General features: G+C 38.7%; 2 protein-coding genes across 4 annotated transcripts in view; both read right to left on the bottom strand.

Annotated features, from left to right (window-relative positions):
• syt7a (synaptotagmin VIIa) overlaps positions 1–1,700 on the bottom strand; it is a 137,254-nt gene extending 135,554 nt beyond the window's left edge. For all 3 annotated transcript variants that reach the window (XM_088340103.1, XM_088340104.1, XM_088340105.1), the window contains exon 1: positions 1,412–1,700. The gene's annotated coding sequence lies outside the window, so the exon portion shown is untranslated. The remainder of the gene's footprint in view (positions 1–1,411) is intronic.
• A 5,081-nt stretch (positions 1,701–6,781) lies between these two features.
• Positions 6,782–25,185, bottom strand: part of slc25a22a (solute carrier family 25 member 22a) — a 31,690-nt gene continuing 13,286 nt past the window's right edge. The window contains exons 2-11 of the mRNA XM_088340106.1: positions 22,650–22,844; positions 22,458–22,583; positions 22,312–22,367; positions 18,765–18,855; positions 18,213–18,267; positions 17,656–17,716; positions 16,418–16,562; positions 16,194–16,348; positions 16,045–16,120; positions 6,782–12,187 (exon numbers count right to left, since the gene is read on the bottom strand). Coding sequence (XP_088196232.1) covers positions 12,034–12,187; positions 16,045–16,120; positions 16,194–16,348; positions 16,418–16,562; positions 17,656–17,716; positions 18,213–18,267; positions 18,765–18,855; positions 22,312–22,367; positions 22,458–22,583; positions 22,650–22,669 — 939 coding nt within the window. The 5' untranslated portion in view covers positions 22,670–22,844 and the 3' untranslated portion in view covers positions 6,782–12,033. The remainder of the gene's footprint in view (positions 12,188–16,044; positions 16,121–16,193; positions 16,349–16,417; positions 16,563–17,655; positions 17,717–18,212; positions 18,268–18,764; positions 18,856–22,311; positions 22,368–22,457; positions 22,584–22,649; positions 22,845–25,185) is intronic.

The following is a 25,185-nucleotide window of genomic DNA, read 5'->3' as shown; positions in this document are numbered from 1 at the left end:
AAAGAGACGGACTTCCTTTCACTACATCAAACGGCTCGCTTCGTTTGCAACAAAAAAAACGATACCGAGATAGAGGCTTCCGTAGCGAACTCGTTTGACTTGATTGATTTGCCGTTTCGTGATAGTCGGTGTATAAAGGATGGTACCCATAATTGACAAATTTGCATTTTTCCGTACAGATTTAATATACGTATTTTGTACGGCAAACCCGTACAGGTTAACAGGTATGAGTTTAGCTCACGAAAAACGGGAGCAATACGCGTCGCCTTGACACTTCAGTAAAATTTTTGTTGAATTAAGTGGCTCGGCTTCACCTTCTTTCCTTTCTGTTCCTGCCATGAAAGCAGAGAGGTTAATAATAGTCAGCAGCACAATCTTACGCTATGACAAATGAAAAGGGATGTTTGCCTGCTGTTCAATTTGATATTGTCCAAATTCCTTTAATTGTGTTAACATGGCTCGTATCAGTTGGCAACAATGCAGGAAGACGGATGAAAGGACGCTCGCAATGATGAAACTCTACTACAGCTGAGAGCACACTATGTGTGCATTGTAATATGAAGGTGCTTGTAATTATTCAGCAGGGTGCCTTTAAATTTCACCACTGGAATCTAATATTCTGGATCTTGATGTTAAATATGATGTGAACAGTGGGGGATTAATAATGCTTCACCTTCTGCCATAGCATCACTTTTGCTAAAATATGCCAAAGCTATCCTGGGTGGTAATTTCCAGCCCCAAAAAGTGTAGGGTGCTAAAGAAAATCGATATGGGAAACAAAATTTCCAATATTCACAGCAATAAACTGTGTTGTGTAGTGGAGCCTGTAGGGATCGCAATACTAATCGCTGCTGGCTTTGCATGATAGCAGAAAGACGAGTAAAATGAGAAACTCAGCATACACCTGTAGTGCAAATATGAGACATCATTCTTTCCATTATTTTCCTGTAACTGGCTTGAAGCTCTCTACTGACACCTGATGGGATTTTGAAGTAAGCCTTATTTCTATCATATAACGGACTCGTGATTTGGAGACGGAAATACTACAATTTGGGGAGTAATATATGATGTTGCATGTAGCCAAAGACGACATCAAGTTTATGTTTGCTATTCTTTATAACTCCTCATCTTTTTGTGATCATGAGGCTATATGTGTTGTTCGATTACAGTCCAAACCTTCCAATATGAAATAGTTGCCTTCTGTCGTCAGTAGTGGTCAAAGTATTACTATTTTGTCACTTGGTTAAAACGTTTTATTTGTTAAAAAAGTACTGCTTATTTGTTGTATGTCACATTTGCTAGCAACGTCAATATATGTATATTGCATACATCATTCGCATTGACTCAACATAAAAAATAATTAAGTTTCTGATGACAAAATAAAATGTATTTAAAAATTGATTTTACTCACCTCACCGTCGACGCCAATTATTTAGGGCTAATTTTGCTCTTCAGCTAACTTCTGTTGGTAAGTAAACTAGCAAGTGCTTCAACTGGTATTACCGAAGAAATGTTAATATTTTGGGGGTTGAAACAAGCCAGCTTGCATCAGTTTTAGCTGCTCAATTCACACAACATCCATTTTTTTCTTCCAGCTGGAAAAGGAACTTTTAATTTTTAATGATGTTTTTCATGGGTCTTCGAGTAGAAATCAATCATTGGCACTCCTGTACAAGTTTAACCAATCAAAATTGCACACAGTTGTGGGGCAGGTTAGAAGAATAACGTGAAACCTGATTGGAGAAAGAATATTTATACGCAAAGACACTAACAGGAAATTTATTATGATTTCAAATACATTACAAAAAAGGAGCGAAAGGCAATTTAAATTGATACTTTTATTTTAGAAAACAAAAGTAATAGTACACAATCAAGGTTTTGTTTTAAGAATATATAACATTGTGTATCCCGAGATTAAACATGGCCCACCGACATAAACATTTAATAAAAGACTTAAAAAGAAGGGAAAAGGGGGAAAAACACAAGAATAGGCCATATCCACTCAAATCTAAATTGATCCAAAAATAGTGCATTTACATTAGCATTAGCAGTTTTTGTAAAAGTAAAAGTACTTTATGTATACAGCCATTTACAACAATCCTTTTGGTGTATCAAAGTGCTTTACAGTGATAAATGTCAATGTGCACCTTTAACAGTGCAGACTCATTGCTGTGACGAGATCTAAATCTGGATTGGAACGTCATAAGGACAGAGATTTCCTCAAGTAAGGACTGTCACAGAGTAAAACCCCATCCATCCATTATCTGCAGTGCTTATCCTCAGTAGGGTCGCGGGGGTGCTGGAGCCCATGTAGCGACCCTCTTTCATGCACGACACAAGGTTTCACAATCTCTGGGTTTATTGCCTGCATTCAATAAACAAAACAATACAAAAGTCAGGGGCCTCTGTTCACGACTGCAATTATCTTCAACGCTTACAAACTCACTTCAGCTACGGCAAGCAGACAACATGCGAGCACATTAATAATGAAACTTCGATAATAACAATGAACATAACTTTCACACGTACCTGCATTCAATAGACAAAACAATACAAAAGTCAGGGGCCTCTGTTCACGACTGCAATTATCTAAAATATTAAAGATACAAAAGAACGGGTCATCACTCAACAGGCCGCACCTCGTGGCGTGTTTGCATCAAAACACGTTGCATCTTCATTTCAAGCTGTATTGCTTAACTTCTTATTTAGTGCTTTTTTAATATACATCATTTAGAACAACTTATATATCTTTATATACAAAAATAATTTCGAAAGCAGCTCAAATGTCTAGCAAAATATGCATTTTTTTATCCAACTGATATTGGGCACATCTTACCTTCAACGCTTACAAACTCACGTAAGCTACGGCAAGCGCTGAAGCCCATAAAGTGCCAAACGAAAAAAACAGTCGCAGACGCCCATGACTTAACAACTGAATGAGGTACCGGAATATTAACAGTAATACAACAAAAACACAGATTTTGTGAGAATTTAAAAAAACATTCAAAACAATCAAATTTCAACTCTGTTACACCCATCCCAGCCATCTTCGGGCAGTGGGCAGGGGACACCCTGAACTGGTTGCCAGCCAGTCGCAGGGCACACAGAGACAGTCAACTCACTCGCTCATTCATACCTAGGGAGAATTTGGACCGGCCAATTAATCCGACATACATGTTTTTGGAATGTGGGAGGAAACCGGAGTGCCCGGAGGAAACCCACGCAAAGCACGGGGAGAACATGCAAACTCCACACAGGAGGCTTTTTAAGAAGAGACCTGAACACAGCATGTTTGAAGATAACAGTTCCAAATTGAAGGCAGGAATTAATAAAGATGAGGAGACTGAGGCCCAAAGTGTTAAAAAACATTTTAAACGATTTGGCAGGAATTATATCCAATGGACAATAAGTGGGTTTCAAGGATTTCACTACGTCGCAGAGAAATGAGAGGAAAACAGGATGAAATTGACCAAAGACAGCAGGGTGAGATCGCAATGACACTTACATTAGAAAGTTTTCTTACAGAATCCACCTTGTTAACAAAAAAATGCAGACACTTTTCACAAGTGGCTGCTGATAAAGCAGTTAAAACAGTATGTAACATACCATGTTTGTATTGTTTTACCTTTATTTTTTCAAATCTCGTGTTTTTCATCATATTTAATCCTATCCTGTCTTTTAGCAAAGAAAACGGAGTTTTTAAAATGCTATAATTTTGGGGGGTGCTGGGTTGAATTTGTGAATGCTTGAGCACCCCCAAAACACTTACTGGTTAAGCCCATGCTCACGAGTAATTTAGTGGGCACATTTAATTGATATTGCATTGTTCTTGTTCAAAAACACTGTAAATTGTGTCCTTCACACACAAGTGCACACACAATTTTGACCATTCACAACCCAGATGGTGGGCAGGAGACTGTGCACACCATCTGGGTTGTGTATGACAAGATCAAATCACTGCCAGTCGAGAGAAGAATCGCAAAGCGCTCAATTTTGTGGTTGCAGTTAATTCATTTCTGCTCATTGTATATTGATACATTAATGCTGGGTTTTATCCCTTTTTTGGGTGAAAAAACATGCCAGCTGGACTGTCTAGCTATTCTTACCATACATTTTTTTGTAATATGGAATCAAATATATAATGTCTATATCATTTACAGTACATGATTAGGTCTGTGAAGGAAAAAGTTATCTTTACATTTAGTACAATTGCAAATGTGTAGTGATTACTAGGAGTTTACGTTATAAAAGGCTATTCATTTCAAGATGCAACTGAGTATGCCCTGTACATTTTATTGTGCACTTTAGATCAGGGGTCCGCAACCTTTTCTATACCATGGGCCGGTTTAATGTCTGACTATATTCTCAAAGCCCAGTGGTATGCCGAGAAATGCATCCCTGCCGAGATTTGCATCCCCTAGCCACTATAACCACTTTTACCTCGTTTTATCTCACTTTTATATCACTTTTCGGGAATGTAATGGCGAACATATAACAAAAACCACTTCCTCTTGCATTTGTTGGGAATGTAATACAACTTAAGCTATTACGTCTTTGTATTTGTTGTGAATGTAATCGAACGGCAATGCACACGGAGCACACCGTATATAAATCACTTTTGAGAACTGTTATGCACTCAACCGTAAAGCTTATTATGCTGAAATAAGCTTCATGGTAGAGTGTATAACAGTTTCAATACGAGCGATTTGAATAGAAAAAGGCAAAATAAACATGTTACCTGCTCAAAAGTGATTTGTATACGGTGTGCATTGCCGTTTGATTACTTTCATAACAAATACAAAGACGGAATAGCTTAAGTTGTATTACATTCCCAACAAATGCAAGAGGAAGTGGTTTTTGTTATATGTTCGCCATTACATTCCCGAAAAGTGATATAAAAGTGAGATAAAACAAGGTTATGGTAGGGTCAGGTGCAATCGACATTTCGTTCTGTGTACATTGTTACACAGAATGACAATACAAGGAAATTATTATTATTATAGTAGCGTGGGGATGCAAATCTCGGCAGGGATGCATTTCTCGTCATAACACCGGCCGAATAATAGTGATGATAATAATAATAATAGTAATAATTCATAATGATACGAATAATAAAAATAATAAGCCTAAATCCAGTGTGTTATCACCAGACCACTAGGGATCAACATGACATGGGAAAAGGCATTATATTTGATCTCATTATTACCGTTTTTTTATCCATAGGGGTCGGGAACTTATGACTCATTTTAAGATTGCATTATGGCTCAAAGATAAAATATAGTTAATTCGTTGGATCCCTTAACCACTAAGGTTGTAGGGGCACCAATTCCTGGGGTGTGTCTTGGGAAAGTACAGCCTGGTTGGCACTCATCCATCTCCCGCATAATTCCCTGTGGGTTTCCCAAGTCGGGTAGTAACAGCCTGATTTTAAGACTTGTAAAACCAAAACCACCCTGACCTGTAAGACGTTTCCCGCCAGTGTAAATAGAGCACATTCTTCACTACCGTTAACAGTCTGGGTGTCAAACTAATATACCCTGTTTTAGCAGAAGGTTGCTTAGAAACCCTTTAAATGGAAGCTTATTAAACTATTTACTTTCAATTTTGAGATTTTTTTTTTTTTTTTTTTTAAAAACCCTGATCAAACTGTAAATACTGAGAAATGCCAGCAAATAACTTAATTCGATTGGGTGAGCGGTAGATGTCATCCAATCTCTGCACACAGCGCAACGCACTCCATTCTCTCGTTTAGTGCAGTCTGCACCAAAGGTAAATACAAAGATATCCTTATCTTTTGCAGTATTTTATGGAATTTTTACTAAAAACTTTGCTTGCATCTTGTTTTGAAACCATTATTTAGGACATAAAATGTCGGTCTGAATGAGCTTTAACACTCTTAAGTAACTGATGGAAGGAAAGAAATTTAAAGTGGTATATTTATATTGATATCGGACACATGCTCTGGCATTACTATTATTATTTCATAGATTTGATGAAATCATCAAATTACACAAATTGAAATCAAATGTGCTGAAGAATTAGCTTTTTTTCTTGAGCGCGGGTTTGGCGGTTGCTGTGCAGGGTTGTTTTGGCTAAACTCTTTCCATAATGCTCCATTACAACCTTGTACAACGGGACACCATCAGTAGAAATAGCGTGATGACATACAACCTAATGTCTTTTCCTTCTTATCTACAAGCCTAGCGAACTATTAATTGGGATTCAGTGTGCTCATGCAGTGATCTGGATTAATTTCCTTTCACATGCAATTCTGTGCAAATGTGTTTAGCAAAGTTTGTCAACTGAATTTTGGTGTAATGCGCACTTGTACTTTGAGTGTATTTTTATGGGCAAATAGATTATTTCTAAGAAAAATATATACTTCTTTTTAAGGCTTGTTACCAAAAGGCACATAGCCCGGTATTGGTCTGCTGTGTGGTTGCCGACCACTGCTTTAGATGGCTATTGTAAATGCGCTTGTAGGCAAAAATGGTCATCCTTCAATGACTGCAGAGGTTTCCTATGCAGGCTGTTACAGGCATCTCGCCCAAAGTCGACAGAGATACTTCAGCTTCCCCTTGACCCTGAACAAGTGATCGAAAATGGATGGTTTGAATTTCAAGCCCCCGTGAGCTGCTTGCGAGTGGGTGTGAATTATCAGCTCACATGCTCTCTCCTTTTTAAATTAAACAACGAAGGACACAATAACAGAGCGAGAATGCTGCAGGTCCTTGAAAGCAGGGCCAAAGATATGTGTAAAAACAAACACGACCAGGAGAGATTTATGGACAGTCAGTTTATTGAACAGCAAATTATGCTCGGAAATACAGTCTTTTATAGATTTTTTTAACAATGGCATCGTATACAATGCATAGGACATGTGTCAATCACTGCACATGAAGATAAATAGCCTCTATTTCGTGGAAGTGATATTGTTTGGGGTTAGTATTCTTGTTTTCTTTAAAGTGCTGTGTAATGCACATTTCCTCCCGGAGGAAGTGAATACAGGTCAAGAGAAGGGCCCCAGCCCACAAAAAGTTGTGAAGGTCCCTTGTCACATTGCTTCAACCTCATTGCGACGCTTACATTGACAAGTTTGTTTGTTGCTAGTGTGTGCTGATTCTACTTATTGCATATCAGTGAGCTGGTCGAATGTGAATGTGTTCGTTTTTTTAGGTGACTGTGTAAATCCATAAATCTTTTGATAAATTATTCACTAAATAATACATCTTATGATATATATGTTACATTCTTACATCTGATTCATTTAGAATAAGCAAGATATATTCTGCGGACCATCACATGGACTTCTTCAACCCATATATAAAAACTCTTTCATCTTGAACTTAAATATATTTCACATTGAAGTTTGTGCCTACTCTGTACACCATTTGGAACCGTCAGTAATCAAAGTGTGATCTTGTGTGCCTAAGTCCACCTTTTTTGTGCTTTTTTTTATAAACACTCAAAGATGTCATATGACTAGGGCTCTATTTTTGCGCCAAGCAGCCAGCAACAATTTCTTTAGTCTGTTTTTTTTTTGTTTTTGTTTTTTATTCTGATATAGTTAAAAGGGATCATACCATTAACTATGAAAACAGTTATTTGTTATATTTACTGTATACGAAATACGCATTGATTTTGATTTGGTTATTGGTAAGATGCATGAGTCGAAAAAAGTAGACCTAGATGATGATAACTGTATTCCGAAATAAAAGCAAATTGCCACCACTAGGACAAAACCACCTATCCCCAACAAATGGATTTGGAATGAAATACCAAAAGAATTGTATAATTTATAAATTAAAAGTATGAAGTTAGACTTTGGAATTCACAAAATGTTTAAATACTACATTTTTACTATGAGAAGCAATAGAATAAATGACAAGTATTGACTACTGAAGCGCTAAAAAGGCTATGGTTTTGGAGCTATTCCAAAAAAAAAAGGTATTACATTAAAAAATATTATAGTTGCTGCTATATTTATAATCGATTAGTTGTCAATTCATCAATTTGTTCGCGTCAGTGCCGAGTTGCGCACTAATGCACAGATCTGAATTTCAAACAGCCTGGTGATAGAGATTTTTTTCTCTATAAACAACTGGACTAAATTCCCAATAGTGGTTATTCAGTAGATCAATTAGAACAAAATATATGTTATATTTATATAGGTTTTTTTCCCTTTCACACATAATAAAAATATATGGTTCAGACAAATGTGCAAGGAGAAATGCACTGAGGTCTGAATGGTCACAGCCAAGATCAATTAGGGCAATCTACTGTCAGCAGGTCCTTTCTTTCCCTTCATTCCTGGCATTTGCACATTTGTGAACAAAAATAGAGCCCTCGGTTCAGTACAACTCCTCCGTAAAGGGGAAGAGAGGAATGGCACGAAAGTGTGACAGACATACAGAAGCAAAGAGAACCACTACACATTTGCTACAACACGACACTGTCCGGACATACACAAGGAAACCCAATTCACGAGATCATAATCAAAGCGTCATGACGTACACATTATCGAAGCGAAAACAATACAAGAACAGTTAAAAAAAACAATCATTAACAACACTCGGACAAAATAGGCATAATCATCGAAACGGCATACGTGAGGTGGAAACAGCAATTGGAATGTTGAGAGTAGAGTATTACTCGTTTCCAATGATTGGCTCGCACAAGTTTTTTTTCCTATGGCTCGGCTGTTATAGTCCCATTACGGAGGTACCGGGCGACCTTACGGCTTTTGCCTTAAGACTACTGACAATCGGCTGCATGTGATTCAGTCGCTTTCATTAAGTGCAGTCACCATCACAGCCCGGGCACTCAAAAAGATTGATGTTCATTTTATGATCTTAAGTCACCCTGTCTCCTTTGGGCTTGTTCGAGGTACACTTCATTTCAGCGGGGTCAAAGGCTATTTGCTTAGAGCTTATTACAGTTCTATCACCATTATATGATGCTTCATTTGGTCCGAATAGACAACAGAGAGACTTGTAAGACCTGTGGAAAGCCCCAGAGCATTTATTTTATATCCTTGATGTCCAACTAAGGTTACTTGTATAATATTTGTCCTAACAAGTTTAAACAATTCAGAACACACGTGGAGTGTGCACAAGTAGAATGACCTTGTGTTTCCACTACTGCCTTGCACGATTTTAATTCATCTCTGGTCATTAGCAGAAAACAGCAGTCAGAACCAAACTGCTACACAACTGAGTTTAAAATATTTCCAAAGACAAAAAAACATAAAATGATACCGGGGCCACTTTTTTTTCAATAAAGTAATTTACAGAGCATAACAAAATCCTTGATTTGTTTTAATTGTTAACAAAATCAAAAATAGCTTTCTCATAAGTTTGTTTGAAAATAATCATTCTTAATATTAGGGTGTAAAAAATAGGTATCCAGTGTATCTTGGAGCCGTTAAGGGATCCATGGACTGCAATCCGGTGTATAAAACACAATTTTGGGAGCATTGATCAACATACTTGATCCTGCAGCTCGCTGGTTTCCATAATTCTCTTAAAATGCCAGAATTTGGTGGTAATAACAGGCACCCAGCCAAATAATTTGACATAAATATATTTGTTTGCATGTTGTAGTGCTCAAAAGTTACAAGTCATTAATCAACCATTCTACAATTGAAGAAATTTGCCCACATAATAGCTGGTGGTTCTTCTTGTGTGCTAGTAAGCTGTTTTTTTCCCTGCACTTTTTTTTTCTCAATACAATCTGCTCTGTCTCCTCTCAGTGTGCAAAATCGAATGGTACTAAAAATAAAAATCGAATGGCTCTACAAAATAGAAAATAATAATTTATATGACCTTTTAATTGTGCTATATTTGACATACCCTTACTAGAACATGAGCAATCAATCAAACTAGATGAATATCAAATAAAGCTAGCCTATACCTTAGGAGTTCATCTTTGGCATACTTGAAACCATGCTATTGGTTAGGCAGTAAGTGATATTGTTTGTCCAATGAGATAAGCATTAGAGTGCTGTACTTATTTTTTCCGTCAATAACTCTCCACTAATTAAAACAAAGTGTGTACAATTCAATGCACCTTGAGATGCAAATCAAGGTTATAGAATTAATACTCAAACAGCTTTCCAGCGGGACCAGCCAACTTGAGCCAGAGCAAAGAAGATCTGACACCCCCAACCACACATTCTCAATTGGAAAATCCCACCAACGTCCATTGCATTCCTTCATCGTGATCACTACATTATGGGGATGGAGAGGTAGGTGTGCAAACAATTCCAAAACGAAATCAATATATCCTAAAGCATAGACTTCATACCATCTTCACATTTACAATATAATCAAAGTGACACATTCACAACACATACAGTGCCATACCAATACCACCCATAGAAAGGAACACTGATAAATAGTTCTTACTCTCACGGATGAGTACGTGTTTAAAAGTTGCATCAGATATATACAGTGCAACAATACAGCAAAGTGGGCGCTAGAGCGGAATGTGATTGGATTAAAAAGACGTCAAAGTCACCTTGATTTCCGGTTGAGATAAACCAATGGCAGGGCTTTTGAGGTCCGATGCAAACATTAAATATAACGGGGCTGCTTTTTCCATTGCAGCTTAAAGCAAACAAGCACAAGGACAAAATATGTTTGGTAAACACAACAAACATTGGTTTTGAATTCATTGATAAAAGTTTATCATTAGCTCTTCTGCCAGTTTAATTCAAGTCCAGATAATTCCACACGTCACTGAACTATTCTGTAAACAAGGATTTTTAAACTGCTATCCATGATATGAGACTACACTGTTTACATGATTATCGACATATTTTTATGATACCAGAATTACTTTTCTTGCTCTATGGAGGGTGATGCTTAGATTTTGTGTGTATATCTTATGGCAACACACAGCCCACAGAACACAAAAGAATCTTTGAGAAAAAGTGAACATTAAAGTGACTGCGGAAGCATTGGGTGAAATATGATCCACTAAAAAGTAGAGGTAAAGATTTATTTAGGTCATATTATGGTTTAAGGTTTGTGGTTTTTCAGGTGTGTGCCACGTCGAATTGGTTTCCTATTTTTGCTGTTGAAAAATGATAAAAGGTGGCAAAGTATTATTCCAGCATAGTTTCCAAGTCAGTCACAGTTGCAATTGTGTATACCAAAATGAAAGCCAGTTCAATTGGGGATTGGCAAGTGATACCAGATATGAATATCTGCAGATACCAGACATATCTAGTAAATAATTACCGGTAAATGTGGATGCAATATGCTTGTTCTGGATCTCTAACTTTAAGTCAAAATTATGAAAAACTTTAGTGCCAGTTCGCTCTTTTTTGTGTGAGGAGGCGAAGAGGCTCCGAAAACGAAAAAAAACTTGGCAGGGCAACGGAGAAGGAATTGCACAATAGAAGCAATCACATCTGAATGAGAACGAATGCAAATTCGAGGATATATGTCATGGTTTGGGTTGTTAATCTGACTTTTTTATTTTGTTGTGAAATAATTACATTATGAAATTCAACACTCGTTATATAGTGGAATATATCAGTGAACCAGCGTTCCCTTTATAGTGCTTTTCAGCTGGGTCTTTAGATCTTTGAACATCTGGATATTTTCCGGACTGCAGAAATGTTTATATATGTGCTTGTAGATAAAGTGAGTACAGAATTCTACTTTGTGTCATGATTCTATTTCATTTACAGAAAGAAATGTTTAAAGTAAACAGGTAAGGAGCGCTTACGAACCTGCAGCAACCAAGGGCAGTTGGCCTACTTTGAAATTTCGACAATCATATAAATCCCCTTATTTTGTGATTAAAAACCCAAGCTTCCACTTGTGGCTTGATATTTGCCAAATATGGCAGCTTGGCAAACAGAGTCTCCTCCTGCACAATAAAGACATTCAAAACAACATATTTTCAACAAAACTTTGCACAAGATGATTAAAATACAAACATATAGGTCTTTAAAATGAGACGACTCCTGACGCAGGTGACAATGTGATGCAATTTGTGCAGAAAGGCAGTCGAGGAAGCTTCCTAGTTGTGACTTTTGGGCAAAAGGCTGAGGATATACTCGCCCGCGCCCAGGAAGTAGACCACCTGAGCAATGCCAAAGAGAGGTGCGATCACCAAAGCTCGACAGTAGGCCCCCTTCAAGAAGGCAGTTGGACCTTCATTACGCAAGATTTTCCTAGAAGGCACATAATTACAAAGCATTATACAAAACAGAATATGAGTCGGGCATGTTGAAATGAAATGAAATGAAATGAATGTTAAACTCTGTTTGGTTCGGGGGCCGGATCCAGACTTTATGTTCTCGGGTGGGCCAGATCGGTAAAAAAATATCAAGCCAAATATTTAGCTTTGTTTATCAGTCCCACGTTTATCATTCAACCTGCATTTGTAGCCAAACCTACAAATTAAAAGCACGGATGAAAGGGATCTTTTTTAACCACAACACATTTATTCACCATACAATGGAAAAAATGATTGAAGTTTGGCATGGAATATTTTAAAAAGTTGTTTATTTTAAAAGTTAAACAAATACAGCTTTACATTAAAACCAAATCACCACACTAAACTAACTCAAGTGGGAGCTATGAATACAAATTTGCTTGCCTCAATTGTTATACTGCTTTGAAATAAATTAAAGGGAGAGACTAAATAAGTTTTAGCAGTCAATAACATCAGATGCAAATACCAAGCTAAGTCAACTGAAGCTGAGAAAATACAGTACAATATTGTCTTTAACATGAAACCAAATAAATCTTATCTTTAAAGGTGGGTTGCATCGGTTAACGTGTCTAAATGAGTTGAAAGGAGAATATCTTTTCTATCAAGTATGTGGTATGTTTAAAAAGCCTTTATATTTTTCCCCACTGTTCCTATCTGTTTTTATCTCACTTTGAGCATTGCTGTTTCAGAACATGCAAAACATTAGGAAGCAAGAAATTGGTTTTGGGGAGTGACTTTATGCTCGTAATCGTAGTTTTTTGTTCGTGTAGCATGAAAATGGTAAAAGTAAGAAAAGGCCCGTTTCAGATACAGCCCAGATGCCAAACCAAACCGCCAAAAACATGAAAAAAGAGTTTATTTAAGATATGCACATTCTCGAGGAATGAGCTGACTGAGGCTGCGATCGTGACTTTAAGCCAGGAGATGGCGGAAGAGAGTAACAGAGTTTCAAATTACAGACAGCACCTTAAATGATCAGTGTAAACAAGTGTTGTGCCGTCGCACCTTTTGCCCCTCTCCCTCATTGGATTCCTGTCTACTCACTAATACTGTCTCCTGGAAACATTCTGAGTAACAGCACATTGAACGATGTCATTCAAGTGTTAGTTTGTTAACCTTGAGCACTGCTTAAGTTTTTTTCTATTGTTCGTCACAGAAAACACGTGTTCACAAAGAAAAGTATTCCGAAATGTGGGCAGAACCTTTGCTGGATGTCAGCTATTCCACACATTCGAGACCTGTAGCGGCAAGAAGGAGCATTTCGTTTATATTTATTTATTTATTTTAAATCCTACTGTAATTTTCGGTAAAAATAAAACAAGAGACTTCCTTCTTTTTTTGACATACCGTATTTTACGGACTATAAATCACTCCGGATTATAAATCGCACCAGCCAAAAAATGCATATTTAAGGGGAAAAAAACGTATAAATTGCACCTGGAGTACAGGTAGCATTTTTGGGGAGCAATTATTCGATAAAATCAAACACCAAAAACATACATGTCATCTTGAGGGGCAATTTAATATAAAAATAAATAAAAGAAGAACATAGGGGGCGGCAGTGGCGGTAGAGCGCTCGTCTTGGGATCAAGAGATCACAGTTCGAATCCCGGCTTCTCCGTGTTACATGTCGAAGTGTCCTTGGGTAAGACACTGAACCCCTAATGCCCCCAATAAGCAGGTTAGCGCCTTACATGGCTGCACGGCCACTATTGGGAAATGTGAAGCACACTGTAAAGGGCTTTGGGAAGTCTTGACTTGAAAAGCGCTATATAAATGCTGATCATTTCATTTAATTTCATTTCAAAAGGCTGAATAAGTGTACGGTATACTAACGTTACATGACTGACGTACCTGGTAATGTCAGTAACGACTTAACATGTTAAGAGTTATTCTAATACCTCTAGCACAAAGAACATGATTACCAAACTATTAGTTTCACTCTAAAATCACCAAATCCAATGAAATCTTCATCCTGGATGTAACTTTTAATAAACAACTCCCCAAACTCCGAAGGTAGACTATATGCCGCTTCCTCTTCCACGTCGCCCTACATCAGACTCATCGTTACCTCTGCTTTTCGCCACTTCCTGTTACTCGCTAACTCAAAACTCTTTTTCTACTGCCCAATTGCTGTTTTCGGTTGTCTAGTTCACTATTTTCAGCCTGTACTTGCAGAATATGATTTTCTTTTCAGTGCCATTTTTGTTCAGCTCCTTTCAGTTGGTTTATAAATTACCAGCAATTATAAATGCCCTCTTGCAATTTAGTATGAAAATATCCACTTATCCTCAGTAGAATCTAGGGGATGCTGGAGCCCATCTCTGCCATCTTCGGGCAGTGGGCAGGGGACATCCTAAACTGGTTGCCAGCCAGTCGCAGAGCAGAAATTATCATGTGAAATGATATAATAATGAAGCTTTAAGTACTTGGGTTGTGATGTGGCTGCAGTTGGTGGAATGGAGTGCAAGGTATTGCATAGAGTGAATCAAGGAAGCAAGGTTTTGGGTGTTCAGGGGAGAGTGATGAGCAACAAGAGTATGAGCATGGATGTTAAGTGGGGACTGTATGAGAGAGTGATTGTGCCGACTGTATAGTATGGTGCAGAGACTTGGAGCCTGAACGCAAATTTAAGAAGAAAATAAAATGTTTTTGAGATGAAGGGTTTGAGGAGTATGTTAGGAGTGACAAGATTGGATAGATTGAGAAATAAAATTGTGAGAGGCAGAACTGGAGTATTAGTGGAACTGAGTAAGCGTTTGGATAAGAGAGTACTAGGTTGGTTTGGACACATGGAAAGGATGGATGAGGAGCGAATGTTGAAGAGGATCTACAGAGCAGAAGTAAATAGAAGGAGACCAAGAGGAAGACCGCGTTTGACGTGGATGGATGGTGTTATGAGTGCACTGCAGGAAAGATGTCTAAATATAGTGGAAGCTAGAGTTCTTGTTGGTGATAGGAATGAGTGGATAGGTGTTGTAAAAGGATAGTGGGATGTTTAGACGTGTTCTAAGGGATGGGCAGGGCATCCGTATGATGCGGCAGGGGTAAACCAGTGAAAGCTGTCGGGCCCTGCTGTTGAACAAAAGAGTGTGTTGTCTCACCCTGACCTGAGTGACATGGCCGCTGTCTTGTGTCCCGTTTCATCTGAAGGGGCGAAAGCATGACCAACTTGGGTGCCAAGGTGCTAAACTTGTTTGGGTGTTTGGGCATTTGGATTGGCCATGGTCAAATTTTGGTGTTTTGCTACTTTTTCACTTTCTTTATTTTCTTTGTTTTTGTATGCGTTTGTCTTGCTGTCGGTCACCCATCTCGAGGGATATGACCAGGGTACATGAAAGAATTTCAAACATACAGTAAGCCCAAATAGCAGCTGACACTGTGCCGGATCCGTCCACAAGTCGCCAGATCCGCATACCACTACTGCCCGATCAGCACACGAGTACCAGTTATGGCGGGGACCTTCGGTCTGACAGTGGAAATGATTGGTTCAGGGCTGACCTTGCAGACTGAACGTGCAATCATTTAAAAAAAAAACAAACCAAAAAAAGTCACCACTGTAGAAGTTACAGCAGGTGGACCGATCAGCCGTTGGACACCAGTAAAATGGTTCGGATGTGTTTTACTGATTCAGACCGAACCTTTCAGCACATCTGGACCAGTTCTGGTCCAGGTACATATTGCTGTCTGGGATGTTTAGTGTGAAAATAAATGATCCGGCCCTCAGGCCGTACAATTGACATGCGGGCTGTAACAAATCTCACACAGACACACATGACGAAATGAGTGCTTGAATAGACTCAATGAGGTCACCTGATACAGTCTGTCACACCGCTGTAACTGTCCTCTGCGCTACCCCGGGTCAGAGACTGAAGTCTTGTCTTTATCACTGCAATGCACAGAGTCCTGGTCAGAATATCACGGCGGCTCACGTCAATATCGCTAACAGGCTTGCGACTCACCGTCGACCGGGTTGACTGCAACGGCCGCCGTGCTCCCCGCTAAGCAGCCAGATATAAAAGAGACATAAAAAGGGGCGGGTCCCTCTGCACCGCGTTTTCCAAAGTTATTCAGGTTAGCAAAAAGAGGGAAGTAGATGATGGAGAACGGAACATCCCTAGGAAAAACACCCACAGAGTGAAATACTTCACAATACCAAAACATACATTATGCCAGTTTTCTTTACCTGAGCAATGTGGCACCAAGGCCTTTGTATAATCCAGCAATTCCCTTTTCCCTCAACAATTGTCTAGTGATCTGCATCGCAGTAGACGACTTTATTTCCTGGGTGCCAACTGGCACAGATTCTGGCATCAGCTTCCTCTGAGCGGCTGAGAGAAAATAATTGTAAGGGAAAAACATTCACTAGTATTTGAATGACACTCCTTTCAGTTCCCACTGTACATCTGTAATGATGACGTTTTTATTGTAACCTAAATTTACAATCCTATTTAATCAATATTTCTGGAAAACGAGTGAACCCAGTATTTGATCTACAATTGATAATTCAGTGGTGGGCTGGGATTTCACACCTAGGCCTTCAGCTCTAGTCTGAAGAGCAATGTGTCATACACAAACAAACCAGCTCTTTGCGCCGGCTCTTAAAAGTGAGATTTACTATTTTATTTGTGAGGACTCGGGTGGAGTAGAAATTATTTTGGCCTGTGACAGGCTCTCGGACTCCAACTCGGTATCTGATCGGCTAAACCAACAGCTTACTTGAAGACTGATGTTACGGGACACAGCTTTCAGGATTTTTTGTAAGGGCCTCTGGGTAGATTTCTTAGCCTAAGAACAACTAATAGCTGAAATTTCAGCAGTTAAATGCTTAAATATGAAATAACACCTCTGGAAAATATAGTTAACAACACGTGATTCAGATGATTGTTAACGGCCCACCATTGGGGAAATGTATAGAGTAATAAATATTGATTACTTTTCTGACCTTTTTCTCATTAAGGTTACAGGTCAGGTTGAGTAGAATAACATTAACCAGTTGCCACCAAAATGCACAATACACAAAAGTCTAAATTATTTCACATATTTTCCAGGTATTTAAATCTCACTTTTTCTTTTTTTTTGTTTGATTTTTGTATTCCCGACACCTCCAAAAGACTACATTGTTTTTCATGTAATATAGTGAAATATCAAGTTTTTTGTGCACAGTGTCTATCCGGCCTAGCCAAAAGTCAGCATTAAAATATTCATCCCACCACTGATAAGGACAGGAATTGCAGAAAATATATTAATTGCTATTTTTATAATGATAATAAATTAGTAAGTAAGGTTTAAATCAATGAAAAAAAAATATTTATAATCAACCCATAACACAGTGTAGTTGTAGTTTCTTAGATGACCGCATGAGGTCACTATTTCTCCAACTATGTAACCAACATCATCCATATCGTAATTTAATATTCTTACCAATGCGTCCAGCATCCTGGAGCTGAATTTTCAACATCTCCATAGGAGTGGTGACAATAACCTAAACCAAAACAAAGTTTGTAGTTAGAATACTTAGGCTCAAATTTTTGTTTCTTTGTTTGCAAAATTCCTTTGCCAATAGTTCGTGTTTCCATGAAGTTTTAAATTATTATGACCCATATGTAACCCTTTACTTTTCTTTGTCATCCAAACAAGAGTAACCAGTTAACTGGATTAAAGGTAAGATGGTCAGGTTAGCGGCTACAATCTAAATCCAAGGTTAGCTGCATTTAATCTAATCACGACTGTGGGATGGGAATTCTTTGCCCTCATTCACAATGTGCTAGGGTTAGGTTTTGAGCTCCTCTGTGCTAAGCAAAACAGAGCTCACATTTCACGTTTTAGTATAAAAATAAGCTTCGGATGTAGTTACATATGGCGTGGGCTAATTGTTGCTGCGGGCAAAGACAAATGAGAGGGAGATTTGGTGTTTTGCAGACAGCAGTTCCAGATGGAGAACAGTGGGATGCAATTCAAGCGCCACTCCAATTGCTCACCTGGCAAGTGCCTGCACCGCACCCGGCCAGCATCTCTTTTAGCAAAGTAAGCTTTCTGGAGGGAGACAGGAAGAAAACAAAAGCAATAACATTAAAATTAGATTTGAAAAAGCAGTCGTGCAACTGTGTGGATTCAGAGTAAATATTTATTAATGTTGTTTAAACAGATTTTCCGCCATCTGCTATTTTCTGCCGTTTTAACAAGACAAACACACAGGTTAATAAATAATCAACAAACTGCAGGGGCAGTCAAGTCAATCATTTATCAACCTCAATGTATGTCAAACAGATATGTTCGCTCCTGAGGGGCAATTAGGAGCAAAAACGTAGGGCAATTCTAGAACATGATAGAGGAAAACGGATTACGGACTACATTACTGGTGTCATGCATACGATGCAATGTTTGGCATCTCAGTGAGTATAAAATTAGAGAAAAACTAATTGGGGTCTCGGTAGGAAGAGCGATAGCTAATGTGTCATGTTACATGTTAGTAAACGCGATAATCACTGTGGGAATGAGAGGCCGCCAGAAAAAGCGTGGCATGCACTCACCCATCCTTGGAGAGGCGATGCCTGAAGAAGTCGTTGGCGGCCAATTTGATGGCTTTCTCTGGCGTGACCAATGTTAAGTTCACCGCCGCTCCTGGAAAGGAAGAAACACAAAGGTGTAAATGGCCAAACAGTAGGGAAGAAGAGAGGAAGTGAGGCTACACAGCTTCTGGATTCAGAATATTTATCATGAAAGCTCGTATCAGCTACGTAGCATTTCTGATCGTCCGTTACATCTTTGACACATCATGAACAATCACAGCAAATTATTGGATTTGATAATAATAGAAATATTGTAATATTCCAATATTCTAACAGTGGGTATAATCACCGGTTTAAAGGCAGCACCTCTGTTAAGAGGACTTGGTTGATAACCACCCGTTGGTGAGATGTTTAGTGCAGTGATATTTTCCGAAGACATGTTAAAAATTATTTAATTTATTTGTTTATTTATTATAGGCTGAGGGTGAACGTAATATGCTTGTGAATTGAGTCAATTTGTGGAGAAACTCAATGTGTGTGTGTGCATTAGCATTTAAGTTGTCATGAATACCAATGTGAATCACCTGTGCCCGCTCATTTGGTGCCAACCGCGGCTGGCTCTGATTGGCTCCCTGTCCCTATTTAAACCCAGTCCTGTCAATGCCCTGTTATCAGTCCGTCTGCGAACCTCTGTTTATACAAGGCAAGCCTTTTTCGACCCTGACTCCCGCCTGTCCCGTTTTTGCTCCAGTCTGTCTCTGGCTACGACCTGTTTTGATCCCGACCACGTCTGCTCTCCCGTCCCGGCTTATGACCCATTTTTGATCCAGACTACGTCTACTCTCCCGTCCTGGCTTACGACTCGTTGCCGACCCCGACCACGCTTTGCCCCCCCCCCCCCCCTCCATCCCTGACACCGCCATCACTCGCTACAGAAGATCCTCTTCCATATTCGGATCACAATCAGAATGCGAGAGCGACTTGCTTCCCGCATCCAGCGAACACTGGATCGTGGGCACAACATTTTCTCTTTCTTTTAATAAAACTGGTAGATAGATAGATAGATAGATAGATAGATAGATAGATAGATAGATAGATAGATAGATAGATAGATAGATAGATAGATAGATAGATAGATAGATAGATAGATAGATAGATAGATAGATAGATAGATAGATAGATAGATAGATAGATAGATAGATAGATAGATACTTTGTTCATCCCCGAAGGGAAATTGTGGTAAACGTTACGCAATTGGGTCCTGATTCTGCTCTGGTCGTGACACAGCCCTGCCGCAATATTGTGGTAATTACTATATTATGAATTTATTTGAACAGATATGAAAGAAAAGCCCCCCAAAATACTTTAAAGGAATAAAAAAAATGAAAGCAAATTATTATTATCGTATTACTATATAAGATTATTAATTATGAGGTTTACATGATGATAAAATCTCAACATTTCTAACAAGTATTGCATTACCCCAACACACTGCACGCCGCATTGAAAACAAGAATTTACAACGTAACAAGTAAAATTGGGTTTTGCTGAATATGTTCATATTGAGATGCACAGATTCACCAATTTTCTGCATTCAAGGTAGTCATAATGCTGCCTCCTCTTTACCTACTGATGGCCGCAGGATCAGGAGCGACCGGGGGTTCAGTATCTCGCTCTAGGGCACATCCACACGGTCACGGGAGAACTGAGGATTGAACGTGCAAACCTTTGGTTGGGAGACGAGCACTCAACCCTCTGAGCCACCGTTCTAAAGTGGCACAAAGTTGTCAGCATATTGCAAAATCTCAGCGCGCTTCGTGAAAGACTGAGTGGAACTGTTTTTAGTTGCGTTTTCCATGACTGTTAAAAATGTGAAAACATAACTTTAAACAATATATGGGGGTTATTAATGAGGGGCTGATCTTAAAACCTTTTATGGTTGTTTTATTTTCGTTATTTTGGCAGATTACATGACAAATATGTTTGTTTTGCAGGTGAGAGTTTAGTTCAAGCGGGGTTAATTCTTAGAGTGCAAAATGAAGGATTAAAAAAAAGAAACGTTTAATCAGCTTTTATTTTGTTAATAACGTCCATATTTTTTTTTTTTAATTTTAACTAGGTTTTAATTGGTTTATAATTCCTGGTCACATAGTGTGTTTTATTTATCCGTTCATCAGTGACCTTGAGTTCCCTTTAAAAGTGCCTCTAATTTCATTTGATTAAATTGTTACCTAACAGGAAACAAAATTACAGTTATCCATGTATCAAAAGTGAAAACCTGCCAAAAGTGAACCAGAAGAAATTAAATCACAAAGAAGCCAGTAGAAAGTAAGTTCTTTTTGTTTATTTTGCTGCACTAAAATAGATAAAAATAATTATGTAATGTATTTAACACATAAATAGGCATTTAAAATGTTATTTAATTAAATGTAATGGATAAATGTGACCAATCTTATAAAACCCTTCATAACTTAAAAGGACAGGGTGTAATATTTAGCGCCTCTGGTGGTAAAAACCTAAATTTTAGAAAAACAAGATTATTATCATATAAAAATGCGTTTTGTAAAATACTTGTAGGCCGAGAAATCTGTAGTTATTTTACAAAATGTGTCATGGTTACTCATTATACTGACCTGTGCCCACTCATTTGGCGCCAGCTGCTGCTGGTTACCTTAATTGTTCCCCCTCCTATTTAAGCTCAGTGCTCTCACTCGCCCTTTGTCAGTCCGTCAACGAACCTCTGCACCCTCAAGACGTGTGTTTTGACTCTGTCCGATATCCTGTTTGTGTATCCTGTCTGGTATCGATCCCGTCTATTTCTTCCTGTCTGATCTATGTCTCCAGTCACCTATATCTGTTATCAATCCTGTCAGTCCCGTTCTGTCCGATATCGACACCATCTGTCCGGTATCGGCTCGTGTAACTGGTATCGATCTCGTTGGTCTCTGGCTTCCTGTAGTTCCACGCTAGACTTCTGTCTTTCTTCTTCCGCCCAGCGATCGCCGAATCACTGGCGTTTGTGTTAATGTGCATGACTGCCCCATTCCCGTAAAATAAAGCTCATCTGGCTTCCTCCTGTTCTGGTTCTTGACAAAATGCGAGCAACAGCTTGAGGGAACTAACATAGTTTCTGCCATCTTGCAGCCAAGACTTTAAACCCTCATGAAAAGCTGGGCAAAAAATGAGAATAAAAACTGGCGTAGTTTGGTCACTTTAAGTCTCTAGTTCTGTATTCTTCCTTGTGCGTTTTAGCGCTTGTTTTCAGTTGCATGACACAATCGTGCGACATCTAGTGGTCAATTAATACACACTGTCCCTTTATGTGCTTCTGGTTCTTCTATTCAAAAGTTGGTTGGAATTAGCTAGCAAATCATTATTTGGTGAATGAAAAAAATGTTAAGAACGATACAAAGAATGTAGGGATGGGATAAGTTATGCTAGATCGGAGGCTGCCCAGCATTTCTAAAATGCAGCTGTAATAACATTCAATTATGAATACTATTCGAATACTTATAATCGTTTTGCCTTCTCAATTTTAATCTCGTTTTTCCTAAATTATCAAACTCACCTCTGTACATCCCAAAGTATCCCTCAGACCGGATGGTCTTGATAAGGCAGTCTGACCTAGAATAGTATTTTTGAAAAACAACAACAGATAAGGAAGGTTGCACAAAAACCTTGACGTCATGTGATATGCGCAACGCTTCGACATACATGCTGGTGTAAAGGCGGGATCCATTTTGCTGGTTTTGCAAGCGAGTCTTGGCCAAGTCGATGGGAAACACGCACGTGACTCCAATTAGACCGGCGATACCCCCATTGATCAATTTGGCAGGCAAACTACCAGCAGAGACAAAAACACGAGAGAGAAAAATGCAAAACAATTCAAATTTAGCACAATCTTACCTGATCTGCTTGTCAGCCATTTATATGAAGCCCTGGCTCTTCACTTTAATGAGTCTGTTCACTTTGATCACTGGAGGGAGTTTGGTAGCTCGCTACAGACGTTTCGTGCAGTCAAATTGGAATTATAAATTCCAGGGGCTGATTTTTCGACTGTTTTCTCTTTTTGAAGTTGCTCTGGGAAAAGACGGGGGATATCTGAAAGAAAATATAGATTTGTATTAAATATTAGTGCATTTACAGAACATCGTTTCCACAGAGGTGGGTAGTAACGGAGTACATTTACTCCATTCCATTTACTTGAGTAAGTTTTGGGATTTATTTTTACTTCTAGGAGTACTATTAAATTCCTATACTTTTACTTTTACTTGAGTAAATTTGTAAAGAAAAAAATGACTACTCCGCTACATTAGGCAACCTTAAAGTCGTTACACCGTTGCTTAATAAATCCCCTCCGCTTAAGTACTCGTCCGTCTGTCTTTGCTATGGCGCAAATATTTTTATGCTAAACTATGCCAGGTGCTACCATGTTTAACCAATCAAAGGTAGCAATATTTTTGTTTTAATATTTCTGTAGTAATAGTTGTGTAGTTGAATGACCTATAGTTCTGTCAAGACCAGAACGGAGACAGGACCTACTTGCATTGCGTTTCTCACAAGTTTTATTGGAAGAAAGAGAAAAGGTTGCGCCCACGATCCGGTGATTGCAGGACACGGGAAGCAGGTTGCTCTTATACTCGGTTTGTGTTCCGAACGCGGGAGTGAATCTTCCGTGGTGAGCGGCGGCGGTGTCGGGGACGGAAAAAAACGGGTCAGTAGCCAGGACAGGAGAGCAAAAACGTGGTCGGGGTCGGAAGCGAGTCGGAAGCCAAAATAGGAGAGAAGATGTAGTCGGGGATAAAAAGAGGTCGAAAGCTGGGACGGGAGAGCAGACATGGTCAGGATCAAAAACGGGTCGAAGCCGGGTGACAGACGGGAGCAAAGGATGGCACAGGTGGGAGTCAGGGTCGAAAAAGGCTTGCCTAGTGTTAACTGAGGTTTGCAGACGGACTGACAAAAGGGGCCAGACAGGACTGGGTACAAATACTGATCAGGAGCCAATCAGAGCCCGCGGCAGTTAGCGCCAAAGGATCGGGCACAGCTGAGTCATATACGTAATCATGACATATTTCATGTTGACAATATCTATGTATTGTTTATTAATGCTTCATCCATTGTAACCTGGTCATCCTTTTGTTTTAATTATTGTTTAATATTACACTTTTATTTGTGATTTAAATTTTCATTTCGTTTTTTGTTAATGTGGGGTCCCTTCTCAAGGCTTCTTCAGTTTCTTTATGTTGAGGTTTTTGAGTTTTTCCTTGCCCTTATGTAGGTTTTAGATCAGGGGATGGGGTAATAATAGTCTGTGGTTTGCAGTAATCTGTGGTCCATGCAGTCCTTCGAGACTCCTTGTGATTAAGGCCTATACAAATAAACATGACTTGACTCGAACACGAGGAAACAGATAAGATAAGGTATAAGAATATGAAAAAACTGTCAAACAAAACTGTATAAAAGTAAGTATTTTTAAAGGATACTTAAAATCTAGCAACTGGAAAGTATTTTGAACAGATAATATAAATCTTAAATTCATATCCCTGGAACGTGTAGAGTAGGTCTTTACTCTGCTATTTTATATTATTATTTTCAAACAGCAATTATTGTCAACACTAAATAATATTTTGAAATAGTATATTATTTGATTCTGGAACAAAATAATACGCATAAGTCTACATTAATCTGAATAATTTCAAATTTAATGTAGATCATTTTTAAGTCATTTAAAAACAGAATAATGTACTTTAAAAAGTTATTTCCCCAAAAAAGCTAATTTTCTGTCTGTCAATAAATAACAGAGGTGCAAAATATTGGAAATCTTATTTCAAAGAAAGAGAGTTTTCAGATTTACAGTATATATATTTTTCCTAGTAACAGATAAGAACCCCATTTTTTGGTTGAAAGTAGTTCCTGGACAGTGTTATCACTTCAAAAAACTAGATCAAGATACTGCTTAACATATGTCACAATCAACGTGTACCATTTCAATACCAAAATAATCATTGCTAGATCGTTTTTCAGATTTTTGTCATTTTTATAGAACATGTGTACTGTATTGCATTTGCCTGTGTGTTACTTATATTATTTCTGCTGTTTGTAATACTTTACTGTATGTTGTGTCCTTTGTCTTAAATTCCAGTTATATTAGCCTTAAGCTCAGTGCACTTATTTTATCTTAGGGGTAGGACTGTTCGCATGCATCTGCACCTTCTATCCATCCATTATCTGCACCGCTTATCTGCAGAAGGGCCGCGGGGATGCAGGGGCCCATCCCAGTTATCTCTAGGCAGTGGGCAGGGGACACTCTCAACTGGTTCCCAGCCAGTCACAGGGCACACAGAGATCGACAACTCACTCGCTCAATCACACTGAGGAACAATTTTGACCGGCCAATTAACCTAACATGCTTGTTTTTGTAATGTGGGAGTAAACTGGAGTG

Source organism: Urocampus carinirostris, chromosome 7 (assembly GCF_059441175.1).
Source record: "Urocampus carinirostris isolate Australia breed hairy pipefish chromosome 7, RoL_Ucar_1.0, whole genome shotgun sequence".
Taxonomy (NCBI): Eukaryota; Metazoa; Chordata; class Actinopteri; order Syngnathiformes; family Syngnathidae; genus Urocampus; species Urocampus carinirostris.
This window is presented reverse-complemented; position numbering and strand designations above follow the sequence as displayed.